Source organism: Mugil cephalus, chromosome 16 (genome assembly GCF_022458985.1).
Source record: "Mugil cephalus isolate CIBA_MC_2020 chromosome 16, CIBA_Mcephalus_1.1, whole genome shotgun sequence".
NCBI lineage: Eukaryota > Metazoa > Chordata > Actinopteri > Mugiliformes > Mugilidae > Mugil > Mugil cephalus.
This window is the reverse complement of record NC_061785.1, coordinates 19116897-19136926: the sequence shown is the minus strand read 5'-3', so window position 1 is coordinate 19136926 and position 20030 is coordinate 19116897. Positions and strand designations below refer to the sequence as shown.

The 20030-nt window shown below is 44.9% G+C and overlaps 1 protein-coding gene across 4 annotated transcripts in view; it reads left to right on the top strand.

The window, feature by feature from the left end:
* LOC125022942 (ankyrin repeat and fibronectin type-III domain-containing protein 1) overlaps positions 1-20030 on the top strand; it is a 133582-nt gene that overhangs the window by 92932 nt on the left and 20620 nt on the right. For all 4 annotated transcript variants that reach the window (XM_047609946.1, XM_047609945.1, XM_047609944.1 and 1 more), the window contains one exon: positions 8671-8793. In XM_047609946.1, the coding sequence (XP_047465902.1) occupies positions 8671-8793 (123 nt within the window). The remainder of the gene's footprint in view (positions 1-8670; positions 8794-20030) is intronic.

The window sequence follows — 20030 nt, the reverse complement described above, 5'->3', positions numbered from 1 at the left end:
GGAAAGGCGGAAAGAAAAGTATAATCTGGAGTACTTGAGCATTGCTGTTCTATGAAGCGCAACATTTTCCATTCTGACTTTTAATACAATGGCACTCACCCACACCGACTCGCATGCGCACACGTACACTTAACAAAGCAGCAAACAAACACCCAGTCCTCACGACCGCACTAGCTGTTGGGAGTTCTCGGGGAAAATGTCTTTCTGTCATGTTGCACAACGGTGCCTTTTACCAAACCTCTCCCTCCAGTTTCAAACCACACATCAAAATTTGATCAGCTTTCCCGAAAAACATCTCGACACTTTGGATCCTCGCAGTCTGCTGGCTCCCAATCGCAAACTTGATTTCGGGGTTAAGCTTTCTTCGGTAGAACAAATGCGCCAACTCCACGTTTCGACCGAGATCACCGTTTCCAGGTCACTCAGAGAGCTTCTACAATCTGGTTGATCTTTTTTTTTTTTTTTTTTTTATTAAACTTACCTTTTTTTACCCGGCGACTCCTCAGTAGGATCCATAATGGTGGCCAACTTGTGGTTCTGACTCATTAACATTAAACCGAATTCTTAATTCAATCCAGGAGCCCTTTACCCGCAAATCTGCAATGTGAGACAATTTCTTCTCCCATTAATTTTGATCGTTTAATTTAGCCATACATGAGCATGCAAGCAGACTCTTAAGACCTCATCTGGAACATAATTCGCGATCTATATGCGGCGCTTTGGTTCGGGCGGACTGGTCGGATGATTCAGGTTGACACATTCAAATGGACTTGCCAGTGGGAGTTTAACTCATGTCACATTTACTGTCTGTAAGGCGTATTAGCCCGTGTGGATTTGAAAGTGAGAAGTGTATGTTTCCCCGGCTCCTCGGCCCGCCGCTCACCGCTGCAACACTTAACCTTAGCAGTTAGCTTTATAAATGGGGACTGGAAAATGTTAACTTTGGAGCGTTTTCTCATTTTTTAATCTTTAAGGCAGACCTTTTGGTTCTCACAAGTATAGAGGTGCTTCAAACACGCACACATCTCTCTCCCTCCCAGAGGTTTCCTTATCCTTTCCAGCATAAATAATCCCCTCAGTCTGCTGGCTCAGCCCTGATTGGAATCTCGACGCCGTGCTCAATTGTGGCTGGATGGGGAAAAGTAGGGTGCCCTGAGCGTGTGTGTGTGTGCGTTTGTCTGTGTTGCTGTTTTAAGACCATAAACATTATACCAAAGGGGGGTCCATCTCCATCAGACCGAGCCTCTAAAATCCCCGGTTTAAGACTTAAGTTGGCACACGGATCCTCGTGTAATGTGTTTACTGCAATTTGTAAAGAGATGCACTCTGGAATACATGCACACTGTTATATTTACACTTTTTTTTCTCCTTCTTTTTCCGAGTGTGAAACCGTAGCAGGCCAGGAACGGCGCGGCAATACTGAGCGCACCGGCGCAGGGGGTTAAGATCCAGGCTCCACGAAGTTTTATCAGCTTTTCTGAGTCCTAGCTGGAGGCCAGCTGGAGTCTTATGCAGAGTTTTATGTGGATATTCGGTGGATAAGTGATGAGATTTGGGGCGGAATTATTAGCGAGTTACGGTGTCGTGTGAAGTGGTGTTGTGATTGTTTACTGTTGTCAGGTCAGTGAAGATTCCAGGAAGCAATAACAGTGGCTCGCAGGTTTGATCAGATAAACTGAGCCTCCCAGACATACTGTATGTATTTCCTGGATCGGAGTCAATGCATTTGGTCATTTTGGACATAACTGACAGCAATGTCTGCGGGTGCTATACAAACTGCTGTGTTTTCGGGTTGGGTGTTTCCACATCTCCACGACGTGATCGCTATTTACCCCTCCAAATTACATTCACCATTATCTCATTCCACCTAACCGAAAGCGAGTGGAAAGTAAAAAAACTGTCTGTGGCACTGTTTGCTTTGCCCCTCCTCACTCAAAGACACGGTGCTCCAGCTACAGACTCTAATCATTTGCTGGATTCCGTGCGCTCGTCAGCCCAATTCAAGACTCATTTGACGGCAAATCCATCATCGGTGTATCTCGCCGTGTTGAGTCAGCCTTATGCCACACATCAAACGCGAGAAGGGGACACGGAGGGAACGGTATCAAACCCGACACCGCAGGGATCCGACCGAAGCGAAAAAGCAGCATTGAATTCCTCCGTCATTTTTGTCTCCTTGACAAATTCTGTATGTGCCGACTCCGTGGAAAACAGGAGTGAGAGAACACAGTAATAAAAGGGAGACGTTAAAAAAAAAATAAAAAATGATGAAACGTTGACTGTGACTCAGAGACGTGCAGGGGAAGGGATGGAGAGCAAGAAGCTGAGATGGAAATATCTCTGTTTACCAAAGTGGGTGGATGGGCAGCATATGAGAAGACGCGTGTAGGACGATCACAGAGTCCCTTCCTTTGGCACGTATAACTCTGATTAGATCATTAGCACTTCAAAACGAGGCACTTATTGTTCAGATTTATTTGGTGAGGCAATGAACTGACTGTTAAGTGCCTCCTCTCATCGTATTTGCCGCTTTGACTTGTTTATAGTCAGGCATTGTATCATTTTTTTCTGATCGTTTTATGATAAAAAAGAAAGAGAGAAAAAAAAAAGCCAACCAGACTCATTAGACTCCAGAGTGCGTCAGGTATTATGCAACAGGCTGCAGTGTTATTGCTTTTCATTTATTGACCCTCGCAGCTACCAGCGATTTAATATTTCAGATAATGTAACTGTATCACAGCTGAAGGAAAGGCTTGTTAGCTTGAAGAAATATCAGTATGTTTTATTGGCGAGACCTCGGTCCAAGTGAAATAAAAGTGGCCTCTACCATGTAGGGAGACGTACACACAGACATGGGTCTGGATGGAGATGCTGAGTGGAAAACAAGGCTTTCTTTGAGCAGATTTTAATTAGCAATGTTCATAGCTTTGGCTGGGCTCTTTTATGATTGGACCACTGAAAGCTTTTTTGTTTGCCTAATGAAACGCATTGAGGGCCATGTTCATGAATTAAATCGTGCTTGTGCATATGTGTACACGCTCGCCTACGAACATCCCCCCCCCTTTTTTTTTGTTTTTGCACGTATCTCTTATATTGGTGGGTGCCCGCATTCTTTTTGGAGTATTTGTTCCTTTGGCAGCGATGAGAAGCAATTACAGGAGACGGAGATGAAAGAAATCATAGTTCTTTGTTTTCCCTCCTTTCCAAAATAGTTGTTTTAGGTAGGCGGCCATTGCCCATAATTGCTGAAACAGGGTCAGGTATTTATCTGTCCTGCTCAGGATTTACTAAAGTGTCTGTTCCTTCGTATTCTGAAATAAGGTCTGTGGTTAAGGGGCAGCCTAACCCCAGACAGACCGCATAGATTGTGTAATGCATCGCTCTCTGCTGGTTTCAGTGGGATCCTTTTGTAAACGCGGCTCACACAAGCTATGCATATCATGCTCTCATGGAAAACTAAGAGTAAGTTATAGCCGTTCATTCATTAGAAGAAGCAGTTGAAGTTATTCAGTAAATCAGGATTCAGGTTTGAAAGTGATCTAAAAATGCTAGCCATGTGACATTAAAACCTTTTTATCATAACAAAAAGTCATATGAATACATTTTTAATCTTGTAAATAATGCAATCAATAAAACTGACGCTTAAAACCGTAGCTCGCTCCAGCTCGGCCCTGGAGCTGCGGTGGACTTTGCTGGAAATTCCACGCGGTCTTAACTCTCCAACAGTGGGTTACTGAGTCTATGAGCGGGGTCAGAGGGCACCGCCGACAGCTTTGTGCACTGTGAGCGAGAACAATCAGTTCTTTAGCAGAGCGTCTGCACATGAATAACGCTGAACGGTTAATTGCTGCCATGGCAACGGAGCGCAGAGCGAAAGTGGCATCAGGTGAGTTGTTTGCGAGGAGGCAACCCGTCGCTGTCACACTGCGAATGTGTGTGTTGGGCCTGAATGTCAACATTTTCACCATATCATCACACAAGCCTCTCAGTGCTGACAGATACACTCTTGTGCTAAAGGATCGGGGGGAAAGTTACTAATGCTGGCAAGATGTTAATCTAAGTCACACTGCAGTGAGGCAGTGGCAGGGTTTCAAATAGAGGGGATGTATTAGGATTTTTTTTATTATGCTTTACAGTTACTGGTTCTATAAAAGGTGCAGATATTTTATAATAAAACAGAATAAAATTGGTGGAGTTTTTTAATTGCATAAAGCATGTGTATAACTCTATATTAAAGTTGTCTACAGCCAAGGAGTTGTCTAAGGCCGAACATGGGAGCAGCAGTGCTACAAGGTAAATGTCAACGTGCTAACATGCTTGGACAAAGGCAACACAGTCATACGGTGTTTAAAGCAACCTCTACTTCTGAAAAATGAAGCCTATGTGCAAACTGTGTTTGCTCAAATTGCCACTTGAGGCTGGCTTCCCAAACAAGTCGATCCACATAGACCTCAATGTTTTAACGGCCAACTTTACGGCAATTAACATGTTTACGGGTTCAAAGAACGGCCTCGGTCTGCGAAGCTAAATTTCATAAAGCTCACTCGTTTAAATTATATCGAGGCCTATAGTTGTGCATAATTAAAATCAATAAGATAATTACAAGTGGGTGCCATCACAGGCCTCTCCGCCTATTTGCCGCTCGTCCACTTCAGCTCCACTCGTGCTTTCCCTCAAGGCCAATTTTAGAATTTGCAGCGATTTAGTCGCCATCTTGGTATTACCATGGCCAAAACAGCGACGGCCGGTCCCAACCACACTCAGCTTTAAAACTGCTCTTCAAGAGTCCTGTGTGTGACATGATTACCCACCTTTATACACAGTTAACGTTTCCACCAAATATGCCATCACAGTTTAACATTTTAATGTGCTAACGTCTGCTCATTATTACTACATTCAAAGAACCACATGTGTGCGGCCGTCATTCATTTTGTATTTTGACACGAACCAAATTTAGTGTTTCAATTTAAACTTTATAAAAAAAAAGAAAAAAGGCACTGCATGAAAAGTTGCTGCAGCGCACTCTGTCAATAGTGCCTGCACCAAACTGTAGAGTAATCCATTTGATTGCTGTTGAAACATTGCATTCGCAAACCGCAAGCGCCAACCTCATGGTGGGCTACAGGAAAAGTGAGGGATCGCCGAAAATCACGAGAACACATTGTCTCGGAACCGCAAATGTCTGCACAAAAAATTATGGTAATCTATCAGATGATTGGATATTTCCCTGGTGAGTGGAGACCGCAGCTTTATCCCTGTAGGCACCGTGGCTATATGTACTACATTTCAAGGCAATCCATCTAATAGTTGTCGAGAAATATCAGAAAAAAGGAAAAAAAAAAAACACAGTGGTGTTAGAGGAATGGGGAGGGGATCAGACAAGTTGGTAGGCTTCATCGTGTCAGGACCACAAGCGTTTTAAACAGCTGTTGAGATGTTTGAGTCTGGACCGGTGTCGACCTGGAGGTTTGCTCAGAAACCACCATGTCCATCTCCACAGGTAAAGGGTTCCACATTCCAGAAAAATAAGCTGCAATAAATAGAAGTGCGTTTCTGTGCTTTCAGCCTCGCATATCTGAGACGGAGTAAAAGCACTGATGCAGGGCTTCTGTCCGTGCACACATGCTGTGCAGCTTTGCTCACTGAGTGATCTGCATGTAGTCTGAAATGACTTAATAGCCTTTGTCTGTGCTCACTGCGAGCAAGGAGAAAAGGGTGAGTTGTGGGGTGAGAAATGACTCTCATAGATGTGTCGACAGTCGCTGTTTCTCAGGGCAGCTGCGCAGATGTATTTTTACCATCGCGCTCCTTTGTGTGTGCACTCTCCTCCTGGTAGTTATATATTTGGTCACGTTTGATTTGACGCACCCTCGCCCAGCCTCGGTGCTATAAAAACAATCAATCAAACGGCTGATTTCTCCAACTGTACTCAACACCAGCGGAATGAAAGGGGAAAATATAATTCCGATGAAACGATAATCGACCGGGATATCCTGAGTGGGCCTCCGGTGGGGATTGCGTCATCGCAGTGTGCCTGCTGTGATGATGTTATCAGGGACAGCTGCGCGAGGTGGAGCCAGGGTCGGGGCTCTCTGGGAGCCGAGGGGCATCCAGTTGCCAGCAGATCCCCGTTTCGCTGAGGGCCACCTGCTTCACATGTGCAGTTCTTCTCTAAACCCCTCAAAGGGATTCCCCGAGTCCTCGTCTGTGTCCAGCGGCCCCCGTGTCTTTGAAGCCGTGATCCTGCCTGTTTTCATAGCATTGGCGTTCTCAGCCTACGGTCGTGTCATGTCGTGTGTTTGATCCCAAAGTTTTGTTTGAAGTTTTTTCAAGGATTTCTTAATGTAAGTGTTAGCGACAGGCCGAACGTATTGGACGCACCATCAGTTATTAAGAAACCCCGACGCCCGTTTATGAATCTGTGTTTTGCACACTAGTGACTAAGAGTGCACGTACATGGCCATCAGTTGTTGGCAGTCGCCGGCCTCACACAGGGCACTGGTGCTAATTTAATTAAAAGCCCTTGAAGGAGAGGAAGCCCAGACTAGCTTAATACCGTCAATTAGAAGGTTCTCTGCCATCTGACTAAAATCCCACACCCCATTTGTGTGATTCATAGGGGAAAATGTGGCTCTTTGTCTTCGAGGTCAACCAGAACTTTTGGAGAAAATTGGCACCGGGTTAGGAAACAGTAGTTGAGGGTGTAGGAGTGGGAACGCAGGCAGTAAGGCCGGGGGATGTTCTTCTAGATAAGCCATGGCATGAGGTCATTTTCAATGAGAACTTGTGCATTTTCATCTCCGTCCGTGGCAGCGTCTTTACAGTGGAACAGCTGGTTTTCAGGGAAATATCTCATGGAGCATCAGAGAATATTTTTGGGGGTCATTTCCATTGTAAGAAAACGCTTCCTAATTGAATGGCATTGGCTGATGTTGGTGGATTGACGGTGCCTGTCAAACATTAGAGAGAGGAAATAAAATTTTACCAGTTGATCATTCTTTTTAGTGTCAGTATAAAGGATCTTGCAGGCAGGGTAGCGGAGGCCCAGTTGGCACGTAACTTTAAAACAGGTTTTTACTTTCATTTCCAGTGCCACGTCTTTTATTCACCCCAACGGGAACATTTACAGGTCCTTAATGCAATGAAGTTCTCAAATCGAATTTTATCTTTAAAAAAAAAAAATTAATTCTTTCAAATATGATTCATGCCTCATGGAAGCATTAGACTTGACAGGACACTCTCAAGACTGTCTGTCCTCTATCTGTCTCCTGGAGAAAAACTTATGAATTACTCATTCAAGGTTCTGTCAGACTTCTGCCTCAGGATGCCAGAAAAAAAAAAGTATGTAACATTATGCCAATTTTCAAATTTAATTACGCGCAACTGGTCGAATCACTGGCCATCATTCATCCGTGTCACTGCTCGGTAATCAAAGTATCGGCATGAGCTATTGTGTACAATTTCATAAATCCTGATTTATCGAAGCCTTATGTGAACCGTTATTCCCGTGGCATCTCACAGAAACCCGGTGATGGGCAGATACGCGTCTTGTTTTTGAGTGGCAGGGAGCGCCCCAGCAGTCTGCGTGAACCTCGGCTCAACCGTTCCTGTAGTTTGTCTCCAACAGAGCTCACCATGGAGACTAAAATGCTTTTTGGCTCAGGTTGAGAGGAGATCTATGCATGTGTATGAGTCATTATTAGGGATGTTGTGGCGTTTCATAATGAAATGGAAACAGCATGTGCGTGAAATCGGCGGAGGGGAGAATCCCGCACAATACTTGAGGGCATCATCGTACGTAATCCTCTGTCATTTTAAGTGTTCAGGGTGAGACATTTATAAAATGAAAAATGAAAGAAATGCTATTTTGATTGTTTTTTGTTTGTTTGTGTTTTCTACAGTGCTTTGATTTACTTCAAATTATCCACAGACTGTTAACCAGTTTGGCTACAATTATGTAAACCTCAGTATTGTGATTTTTTACATCACGGCAGTTTTTCCTCACAAGCCCGGCACTTTGATAGAGAATATTATTACATTTTGATTAGTCCCCAATGTGACCACAGCAATATTGCAATGCTGAGTCTCATCAAATGTGTGCTGGGCCGGAATGGAAGAAATATTACATTTCCTTTTTTTAATTTTGTGCAAAACGCCGTAGTGGGACATTGGCAGCCCAGTAGAGGAGATTAAAATGTGTGTGACTTCACTTTTTTTTTTTCCCCCTGTGAAAAAGATTTGGAGAAAATTAGACGGGAAGTATGCGGCTTTCCCTGAAACCTAATGTTTCCTCCGGGAACTGAGGCATTGTTACACCGTTTGTCAACTACGTTTCCACTGAGTGCGGTGATTTCTACAGAGTTTGAGTCATGAGATCATGCATCTTACTGCTATATTAATGTTACAGCGACATCTACATTCATAACACTTTCTACAAAGAATCTCCATGATACTGTACATGGCTTTAGTGTGTTGACAAGAAAAGGTGCTGGCAGCAATGGACTCCAAGGGCACCTAGTGGATCTGAGTAAGAATTTCAGGTTCTCCTGAAGTTGGTTTCAAGAACTGTTAATGTATGACAAGGAAATATGAGCCAAATGCAAGGTTTTCTCAATATTACCCAAGGAATGTGTCTTATTCTGATTCCCTTGTTGTTGTTCTGTCCCCCAGGTCAGAGTCGGGCATCTCTAAATTCACTCATCGCCTGTCCCTCAAAGAACGTCCAGCTAAGGCGGAGAAGACGAGCTCGGAGCGGCCTCCGTCCTACAGGAGACGATCTCTCAGTGTGGACTGGTGAGACGACAGACCATTTCTTGATGTATTTAATCACAGTTTTACCCGAAACGTTACTCGCTGATGAAAAAGCCCCGATACGCATCTAAAGACATTTAGATACTCAGACTGTAACGATTATGAGCTGACATAAGAAATTAAACTTGTTTGACAACCAGAATGTTGAATAGGAGGATATTATAGTGCTCCTAATTAAAACCAGAAAATAAACCGTAATTAGAAATAGACAACTGCAGACGAGTCTCGCTGTAACGTGTCTGTTTATAAAGTGGAGGCTCAGGTTGACGAGGATTGGGGGGGCTGGCGTTCGGGGAGCACGGGGTGAGCGGAGTGTTGATAGGGTCCTGTTCTGTCTCTGCGTCTGGGTTTCGTTGTAGAGCGCCAAGCCGCTCCAGTGGCGCCGGCTCATCTTGCTCTTGTAAAGCTCCAGTCTTCAGGCAGCCGATGAAAGGAGTTTGAAAGCTTTCCATCTCGAGGCTGCCTTCCCGTCCCCACCCATGGGAATCCTTCCCAGTCTTCCCTCTTGTTGCCTGGCCTCCACTCGTTTATCTACCCATTGATCCTGCCGTCCTTCCATCTGGCAACCCCCCCCCCCCCCCATCTGAGCTTCCTGCTATGTATTCTTGGCTCTTGGTTTATACTTCTCTCAAGTTTGAGAGGATCTTATACTTCCTTTGCACTTCATTTTGTCCAATAAAAAAAACGTGCCGTCGCAGTCCTGAATGGTTTTGGGGTTTCTAATTGCTGCGCGTTGACTACAGTAGCTATGCAGTCGAGCTACTTTGCGGTCGGCGGAGCTACAAGTGCGTGAACCCCTGAGGTCCTATCCAATCACGCTAGGGCCTGGTGTGAGGTCTTACGAGGTCTTTTGTTGGCCTTACGAGACCAACTGTGTGGTCTCGGACTGACGTTGCGATGTGTGGTCCCCCGTCCGACGTAGTGTTAAGTGCGTAAGCGTCATGAGCGTGCGTGCGGTGTGAGGTCCTCCGCTTTAACAGCTCCGTGTTTTCCTCCCGTGTTGCCGAAGAGGGGACCTGGCCTTTAAAGTTCAGGCCCTGATTGATGTGGTCTGGTTTTAATGAAACGCAGTGGGTAGATTGGACATGCCCATTTACGAGAGGGACGGGGGGGAGGGGGGGCTCGGCTACAGCTGGATTCTGACTTTCTCCGGGTCGAGCCACCGTTACAGGAGTGTGACTGGCCTTTTGTGACTTAATAAATAAAGGACCCCTGGAGGAGAGGTTCAAGGTAGAGGCCTGAGTCATGCTACTGGGAGGTGAAACAAGGTTGGTCCGACTCCTGACGAGACCTGGGCGGCTCTCCTGGAATGCACAGTCATCACTGTGGTCACGCGTGTGTGCGTGCAAGTAGCATTTATTGAAAACATCCCGTGAGTCGGTTGCATATTTGAAATTGTTCAACATATGTAGCACTTCCTGTAGTCTGCAGTCTGCATCGCTTCGTATTATATTCCATTAGAGTTTATCTAACTTTAAATGGGTCCCCATTTTCTAAGGAGTGCTGGATGCCTCGCGGACTACTGATGAACGTCTGAGGCAGACGCTGTAAAACACTTAAGGAAAGCGCTGGAATGTGTTTGCCGTAATGGAAGTGAAATGTGGAAATGTAGGGTTTTATCGACCAACGTGTGCTCTTAAATTCAGCTTTCATTGTGTGTATCTGTGAACTGCCTCCCTCTTCCACTCTGTAAATTGGAACTTTTAAGTGAAAACTGAAAGTTATAGTGAGTTATATAAAATATCAAGCTGGAAACCTACTGGCAGCCCTGCGCAGTAAAGCAGCCTCAGGTGGCGTAACAGCTTTACTATCTATTTAGTGGACCATTGCCATTTATGTCGATTTCAGTCAGATACCCAAACAAACTGTGACTATTAAGGGAATTCTGAGCCAAGGCAGCGCATATACAAGCTTGAAACAGGAGCCGTTTTGTAGCTTTATCAAAGTCTGTGAGGGCTGGCAGGGCCTTGGGAAAATGCGATAATAAAAGATAATGGCGGTGTTATTGTTATTGGTAATCATAGTAAATGGGCTCTTGGGGTATGGGTGGAGAAAAGAGTGGAAGGAGGGGGCGAGTGCGAGTTTTAAGGAGTGTTAAAGGGAAAGTTAGAGGGCAGCTGCTGCCTATTATGATTGTTAAAAAAATATTGATGTGTTCCAGAAATTCCAGGAAGCCCTCAGTGGTAAAATTTATATTGTAAATCAGCATTGTCCTTAAGTAAAAGCTGGATCCCTTTGAGGTTTTATGTCATCAGATCTAGTCTAATGCAATTTCTGCTATCAAGTATTTCAACAAAACTCCAGTTTGGTGTGCTGCTGATACTACACAGGTCCCCATATAGTGGACTAGTGGATTGTCATTTCTCCTCCTCAATGTTTTGAGTGAAACAAGCAGAATATGTAAATGTGGCCAGTTTACGGAGGCTTCTTTTTGCCAATCAGGGAAGTATATTATCTGAAAAGATAATACTGTGGACACTGACGAGCAGGGTGTTAACATTCAGCCCAAGTGGATCTATAGACGGCCAGGCTAGTAACATAATAGCGTAATAACCTCAGAATAACAAATTTTAATGTTATTTAGTGTAAAGGAGTATAAGTACATTTAATGAACAACCTGAAATTTCTTAAGAAAAATAAGTGCAATTTTGGTGCCTTGCTGGTATCTCCAGTTTAGTTCTAGGTCTGTTTTATGTCAACTCTTACTAAAAATTTGCGACCCCTAGTGGACAAATTAGGATCGGCACATACTTTAATAGCTAAAGCTAAAAGAGCTGTCCTGTGACGGATCTGGCAACCTGCGCGGGGTGTACCGCGCCTCCCGTCCAATGACAACCACGACCCTCTTGAGGACAAGCAGTTACAGAAAACGAATCTACGAGGGAATTACTTTTATTGATTATTAAATTTTCAATCAATGTCTGCGATGTCATTTTTCGCACTTTGGAAATCCATCCCTCTGGCGAGCAGATTTTGGCTCGCCGGCTGTCTGTTTAATACAACTGCACTGGAGTCACTGCTTAGGACTATAAAGGGACACTGGTCGTGCTCTAGCATTGAGCCAGCAAATAAGTCTTTATTTCCGTACGTTTCATGGTGACAGGGACGCAGCATCGGTCCCTCGTCGAAACCCCAGAGTACAATAGGAGACATGTATACGGGCCAAGCAGCTTTTATTTCCCAAGAAAATTCCTCCGCACTGCTCCTTGGGAGGAAACTCCGAATCTAAGTATTTCAATGTGTAGCAAAGTATACTGCAGTAAAGTCATATCCAAAGAGCACCACCGCACCAGCGAGCGTTGGATCGTAATGTGCGTGTGGTTATGCAGTAAGCACTGTGGGGCTTAAATCCTCTCCATCCCCGGAAGGCCCTCTGCTCCGCCTGGTGCCACCCTGTCTTCATGGATAACTCCGAGCTGACAACACTCTCAGGATGACGTCTCAACTTTGATGTGAGGAGAGAAGCTAGCCTGCCCTGCCCCTCGGTCGACATATTAACACACGCTCACAGAGTGGCAGAGGCCCGTGTCTGCACGTCTGATTTTCCCCTTCGGATTCATGCTCGCACATATACATGAGCGAACACACGCTGTAACACTTAGCACCGTGTTGAGTTGGATGTATGGGATGGAATGCGGGGTTACCAAGTGCTAATCCTTATGAATTATACACAAAGAGAATAAAAAAAGAACACAGAGAAATCACCAAAGTCTTAGTGGAAAAAGGGGCAATGCCCGAGGGGCCCTGGTGTAAAGTAGCTTTGGACAACGTGCCGCTCGCTTCATTTGGATCTAATTCGATTTAATATCCCCGACTTCTCTACTCCTTCTTTAGATGTGTCTCTTTTCTTCTCCAGTGGCCGAGAACTGTCAGTTCAAACAAAAGGGACAAAAAAGAGGTTAAAATTCCTGTGATTTTTCGCTGATCAGAACAAATCAAAAATCTAATAAATATCCCTGTAGACTGAGGCTCCAGCTGGAATATCTGACACCTTGTTCCTGACTTGCGGCTGCAGCAAAATATGTTAAACACATCTGAGCTTTGATGCATGAAAAGTAATTGTGTGTAGCCCGGTAATAGCTGGTAATAGCTAAAGATGTATACAAACAATACAAACTAGAAGCAGTCCACAGTATGATCAAAACCCCGTGTGGCGCCGTGAGAAACGTTTTTTTCAACTATTTTTAATGCTCCCAACTAAAACGAAAGCTTTTGTGCCGTCTGAAGACAAGAATTTAGCTTTTATTGATATTCGAAACATTTTCCTCAGGACAAAGCTGTTTATCCACATTGTTTCAAGTGTCATGTTAGGTTTGTACTTCAACTGCTTCTTGGCCTGCGATATTAATTTGTTGAGGCTGGGTTGTTGGCGAGATGAGGCTCCAGATTCCAGTCCACACGAGGGAGCAGAATTTCTGCTAACCTCTCTGCTTTTACTTAGTTCCTGGGCTATTCTTTCTTGCACACACATACAAAGTCATGTTTCTGCCTTTGAAAGGACTTTCCATTGACATGATGTATCCCCTGGACCTTTACTTTAACCCTAACCGTGTCAACCTAGTGCCTAACCCTAACTGAATTCATCTAAACTCGCGAATCCCAGAAAAACGTAATAAACTTAATAAAAACAAGACCACACAGACACACACACACACAGAAAGACACATGAAACCCGTTGTAAAAACATATACACAGGGACTGACTTTAACCCGCACACACGCGCACTCGTACGGATTAATATACGTTGCACCGAATGCATATAAACACTCGAGACAAATAATCGCACAGCCTCGGCACACAGTGTTCATGACTCTGGATGCTGTGGGCTGCACTCGGGGAGATTTATGAGGCTGGCTCCCTCTTGTCCTGTGTGTCTCCGACTTGATACTCTGGTTTCCACTCCAAACCTCAGAGACGGGGGTGGGGATGGAGAGGGAGGCAGGCTGAAAGAGAGAGGCTGGGCTGGGGTGTCAGAAAAGACTGAAATAGGTAAAAAAAAAAAAAAAGAGAGAGAGAGAGAGAAGGAGTCCAGAGAACAAAACAGGAGTAGCAGAGAGCTTGATTGATTGAGACGGGAGCAGATGAAAAGACATATTGAAACGATGATGAAAAGAGACAGTAAGAGGGAAGGGATGAAGAGCTCTGAAAACTGGATGGAAGAGTTGGAAGGATACAGAAAAGGGAGACATTATGAAATAAAGAAGAAAAAGGTCTGCGCGGAGACAGACAGCTAGTAGGTCAGAGGGTCAGTGTGGCACCGTGCATTCCTGATAAGTTGATAAAAGACAACCGTGGCTGGGGGAACTCAGGTCGGACGATACGCTAAAATTTTCCAGCCCCCGTCAGTCCAACGACTAGATGATTTATTCTGGGAGGTGTGTGTGCAGCACACTTAATGGCATTTTAAGCCACAACTGAAACAGCATTATTATTCTCTGGGTTGGGTTTTGGCCCGCGTTATGATTGGGTATAGCATGGTGAAAATTGTGTAATTCTTGTGGGCCAGATATTTATTTGGTTTGAATAAATTCGCCTTCACCCGATCCTCCCGACATCCGCGGTCTTAATTCATGTGAGAATCTCAGTTCACACAAAAGAGGGATTGTTGTTTCAAACCAGTCTTCGAAATGGTCAGCGGGCTGACGGCGAAACCTCAACTGGTACCTGCGTCAGTGTGCGCTACGCTGAAACAGATGCACTGTGCACTTTTCTTATTCCCACCTCCATCTCGGTCCTCATCACATTTCGTAGCAGCGTGGTTAATGTGATGACGCTCTGTGTTGATAATCTGGACTGAACGTCCAGATTATCTGGTAATATTCGGGTTTATAGATCTTCTCCTAAATCTTGGTCTGGATAATTATTTCAGTACGTTCATAAGAACCAATCAGAAAAACTATTTGCTCATCATCATTTGTTATAACTTTATTTTATATTATTACTATTATTTTGTTGTTTTTTTCTGCTGCAGTGTCTCGTGAAGTTACAGCTATTTTTTTCTTTGTTTTATTTTGTTGTTTTTTTGTGGACACTCCCATGAAATCAAGTGAAGGGTTGCGTTCAACACTCCATGATCTGGCACGAGAATCAAAATAACATCCTGTAGTCGTGTTGAGCTGTTTATTTTCAAATCTTGTTGTGTGTGCCAGTTTGAGATTAGAGAGATGTCTGAAGAAAATCTGTAAAGATTGTCCTTAAATGCGTGATGCATTCGGATTTCAAAATGAAAAACAAGATCTTAACCCTTTGAGAACTAAACGTCCGCTTAAAAAAAGCTTGCGGTATTTGAATTTCCGCAACTCGCCGACGGACAAAATTCAAAGTGTGGCTGAACACCGGGAAGTTGCACTTTCTGGGAAAAAAAAGATGCCATTACGGTAATTTTGATGCACCGCCGCTGTCGACTGCAGGTTGGGAAGCGGCGGAAGTTGTTTGGAGGAATTTGTTGGAAAAAATGTAGTTATACTCTTGAAATGTCACAACGGTCTTCCAGACAAAAGCACAACTTCTCAGTGTTCAGCCACACTTTGAATTTTGTCGATAGCGCAAACCACTGTGCGTTACGGTAATTCAAATACCGCGTGCTTTAGCGTATCACCAGCTCCGGAATCCAGCTTGAACTAGTCGCTTCGTCACAATTTAATTCTGCTCTTTCTAGGATGCTGTCAGCTGTCTTATCAGTGTCTGGTTGGCATGACCCGCCTCCATCTGTCTTTTTCCAGAGGCTAAAAATTTTAGGAGACAAAGAGATGGTGGAGACCAAAAATGGAGTTCAAAGAATGTTTGACTTAATACTCAGTACTCACCAGAAACATAATATCCAAATTAATACTACAGTTATCCTGTAACTGATAGACGTCAATGTTTGCTAATGTTTGATAACACAACAGCGTTATTAGCCGAACAGCTGATTTGTCAGTAAGCTAGTAGTCAGACCCATATAATTGCCTTTCTTTAGTGCGCGCGCACACACACACACACATGCACCGATGCCATCAGTTTGTCACCGTTTCTCCTCTCTGTCCTTCATCTGTCCATTCATTTTGAAGCGTGCATGTGTGCGTGAGCCTGTTATCATTTCTACAAAGCACCTATCAAAGTAAGAAGAATAGCCTCCTCACCCATCCGGCCTCCTCCCTCCAGTCCCGTCCCAGATAAATAGCCGTGGGACTTTAAACATGGCGCCCGGCCGGCGTGTGACTGAGAGAATGAGCCAACTGGTGGCTTCAGTGGCCAGGGGTCGCCCCCACCCCTGTCTTCTCCCTGGCTGGGTGGGTGGCATATGGTGGCCCAGGCAGGGACCCCATTGGTGTGATACACACACACACACACACATACACACTGAGAGAGACACAGAAGGCCTGGAGCCACCCAGGCTGGACCCATGATCGCCGTGGGAGACATGGTGTCACCAAGCCTCTGAGAGAGGAGGGGTTGTGTGTGTACGTTTGTGTGTGGGTGATCCCACCTTGGAAGCGCCCCCCTCCCTCCTGAGAACGTCGGCCGCCGCCCGCCACCACATCCCCATGGTGACTCCGCTGTTGTCTCTGCTCATCAAAATTAGGGAGATTTACCTCTGCGTTGCGCACACAACACATGCACACACACAGGGCCAACAGGTGGCAGGCCTTGCTCGGCACAGCAGGCCCGCTTCAAAGGTTAAACATACAGCGGATCGCCCACCCTTCCTCTGCCGTCCTCCCAAGGGACAGCAGGAGAAAGCGAAGAGAAAAGAGGACAAGATAGAAAGAGAGGCAGAAACACAGTGTTACAAGGCATCGTGCGGAATGGTGTTGTGTATACCTGGTGTATACATTGGTTCCCTAAATCACATTTGGCTCGACATTTGACTGTTCTCACGTCCAGTTATTTCTTGATTAACTGTATCAGACCTCAGTACAGGCCACATTTGTAACACAAATCTGAAGAGAATAACCTGAAGCTAACATCAAACATCACTTAGGAACAACAGGGATCTACAGAGCACCACAGCTTATCAGAAAGTGGAAGCTGAGGCCTCGGTGGACTGTGTGACAGCGTCGACGAGTCAGCAGTGAAATATTATTGGTGTAAATCTGGTGTAAACAACAGAACCCGTTGCTTTATCCAGTCTGGTATCAGCTTTACTGTCTGGTGCCCGCGGTGCAACATGCTGGGAAATGTTTCTTACCACTTATCAGCAAGTTTGTTATCAGCAAAACTTCATTTGAAAACCACGGGCCGTGTTAATAATCTCGCTCATCAGCCACATTACTTCCAGGCCAGTCTGCCATTTCTCAGATACACATCTGGTAGAATAATCCGTCCGCGTCTGCTGGTGTGCCGCCAGCGCACTGACACGGGCGAAGCACACACCTGACGCACACGGCGCGGTCGAATCTCTTCCGTGAGATACGACCCGAAAGGGCTGTAAGAGTCAATCTGATGGATGTGCGATCGCGGCGAATGCGCGCGCGCTGTGTTTAATATTTGAGCGTGAGCGTACACATCTTCATTTGTTGTGTTGCCATGCCGACTCAGCGCGCACGAGGGCCTGCAGGTCACGGTGTTGCTGTGGCCTCATGTTGCCTATAAGCTGATAAGAGCCAAAGGCAATTCTAGCATAAGCGTCCCCAGTCCTCCCGATCCCTCCACCTCCCCACCCAACCTCTCCCTCTCCCTCTCTCTCTCTCTCTCTCTCCCTCTCTCTCCCTCTCTCTCTCTCTCTCAGTGCTTCCAGCCTGTCTGGTGCCAAGACTCAGATTTCAGAATTTCCTTCTACAAGCCACATTTAGAGCAGCCAGCGTACTCTGCGTATGTGTGTGAGTGTGCACATGTGAGCTTGTGCGACTTTCTCCTCTGACTGTCTACCTCTCTGACCCCCCCTCTCACCACCACCCCACCACCCTTCTTTCAGTGTGCGCTGCCGTCCTTCGTTTGCCACTCCCGGCCTTCTCCGCGTCCCCCTGAATCCATCCACCTACGTCCGTGTCTTCATTTAGTTCGTGGCGCTTCATCTGTGCAGATATTACATGTCAGCTAATGTAAAAGGTCATTTGTTTATGTGTAATAAACATGATTAGACGCACGCTAACATACGGCAGAGTGTAAGCGAGACCCTAAGAAGCACTGGGATTATAAGGCATATGATGATGATAAAAAAAGCAAAACAAAAGAAATGATTTCCTAAGACTGTTATGCAACGTTTCTTTTAATGATAATCCCTGGCAAAGCGTTTGGCACGGCCTCATATTTGTCCACATCTATTTGCGCCGTTTTCTCTCTTCACTTTACATTCCAATATAATTGTGTTGTTTGCCCCCTCACTATCAAAAGATCTTTCTTTGTGTCGCTGTAGCTAATTTAGGCAGCGGCCCCCTGTAATCTCTTTTCTGGTACCTACATGATCGTACACACAGACACGCGCGCGGTAGCACATGTAGCTTTGGACTGTGCCAGCGTGTGCGTGTGAAAGACATTTTCCATTGTTTATAGTTTAGCTTAACATTATCTGTATTTATAGAAACACAACACACCAGCCAAGAACTTTTGTTTTTTTCTGCTCGCATTTGAGTTCTCATTTGTCTTGACCGTTCCATCAGGGCTTAACAATTAATTGTATGAAAATAGCAGTTTCAGTTCTACGCGGTCTCACTCTTACCTCGTGACAGCCCGCTGCTTCGAATTTTTCCCTCCGGCGGCATGAACAACAAATGTCGAAGATGTAAGCGGATTAGGCAAACAAAAGGCGAGCGGAGAAAATAAAGCAAATGAGAAACAGCTACGACGTGTCACAAGCGAAAGGAGCCGGTGATGGGGAGGAAGAGGACGATGTTTCCAAAAACAATTCTGACATAACCGAGTCACTAGAAAAGAGCAGGTGTAGCGACTGTATGTGATTTACTGCGAAACATTATGATGTTGTAATGTCATTCGTGATGTTATCGGTATTTGAGTGGGATATGTGTGTTTCCATGGGTGTGTGCGTAGCTGCTCCTGTGCTGTGACAGGTTAAAGGGGCCGTTCATTCAGGTTGTCATTCATAAGAGTCGATATAAACTGGGATTTATCAGTTCTTGCAGCCTTTCCCAGTTTGAAGTTTTGCTCCGCGATGTCCTGCACACCACTATTATTATGAGCTGTTATTAATGCATACTTGTGGCCGCCTTTTAGCTTGAACAGAAAGCCACAGAAACTTTGCAATTTCTGCAGTCCTTGATCCTGGAATTTTTCCTTAAATCGTCGGTATTTCCCATCTTGACTTTTAGTCAAAGTAAATGTCTAGACACCCGAGCAGTTTCTTTTTTTTTTTTTTTTTTCTTCTTTTGTAGAAAGGCTGACATAACTAATAAAACGGATGCCGTGTTTATGTGTGTTTGCAACTTGAGGGTAGTTGATTATTTGTGGGGTTGATACGGTCTCTCTGCAGCAGTCTGGGTGTATTTGATGTGGGTGGATCTGATCAAGGGCCAAGCATGGAGCCTGGTTTTTGGTAGAGGCTTTTGGTTTCCCCAAAACAACTGCTTCCTGCTTCCCAAAACTGGTAAAACTGTAGGAAATTGTGAGCAAGAGGCTCCGTCTGTGTTTGTTCAAGTTCAAGTGAGTGCAAGCGTGACTGTTTGTGTGTTTGTATCAGTTCTGAATATTTGATATTTATGCATTAGTTTGTGCGTGAATATAAAAATGCGCCGCATATCCAGACTTTGCCGAGATGATTTTTACATTTACGCGTGGTGCGTGTCCACATTAAGAACATTCAGTCCGCCCACCAGTGTATGTGGTGAAGCCGACTACAATTGCAGTCCAATTATCCAAAATGCATCTAATGCCAAGTGGAAATGGGATCTTTTATTCTCTGTAAAGTGCCCTAGCAATTGTAAAGGTATTCTTTCTCAGAAACTTAATTGTTAGTGTCTGATTTTGTATAGTTTTTGAAAATATCACTCTTTGTTATGTACCATCGCATGTCTTCACCCGAGGCTGGGTGCATGTCATTGGGGAATGACATCCCGGCCTCACGTGTTGTACGCTGCATCTCTTTTAAATCACAGACGTACACACACTACGCTACACACACCCTAATGTCGTCAGAGAGTGATGGGGCACCGTCCTGCCGACAGAAAAAAAGTCGTCTGTTCCATCTCAGGCAAATAACAATAAGCCTAGGGCTGGATTCCAATGGGCTTTCTCTTTGAAATGGGATACCGTCACACGCATTACAAATATATCTCTTGTTTTAT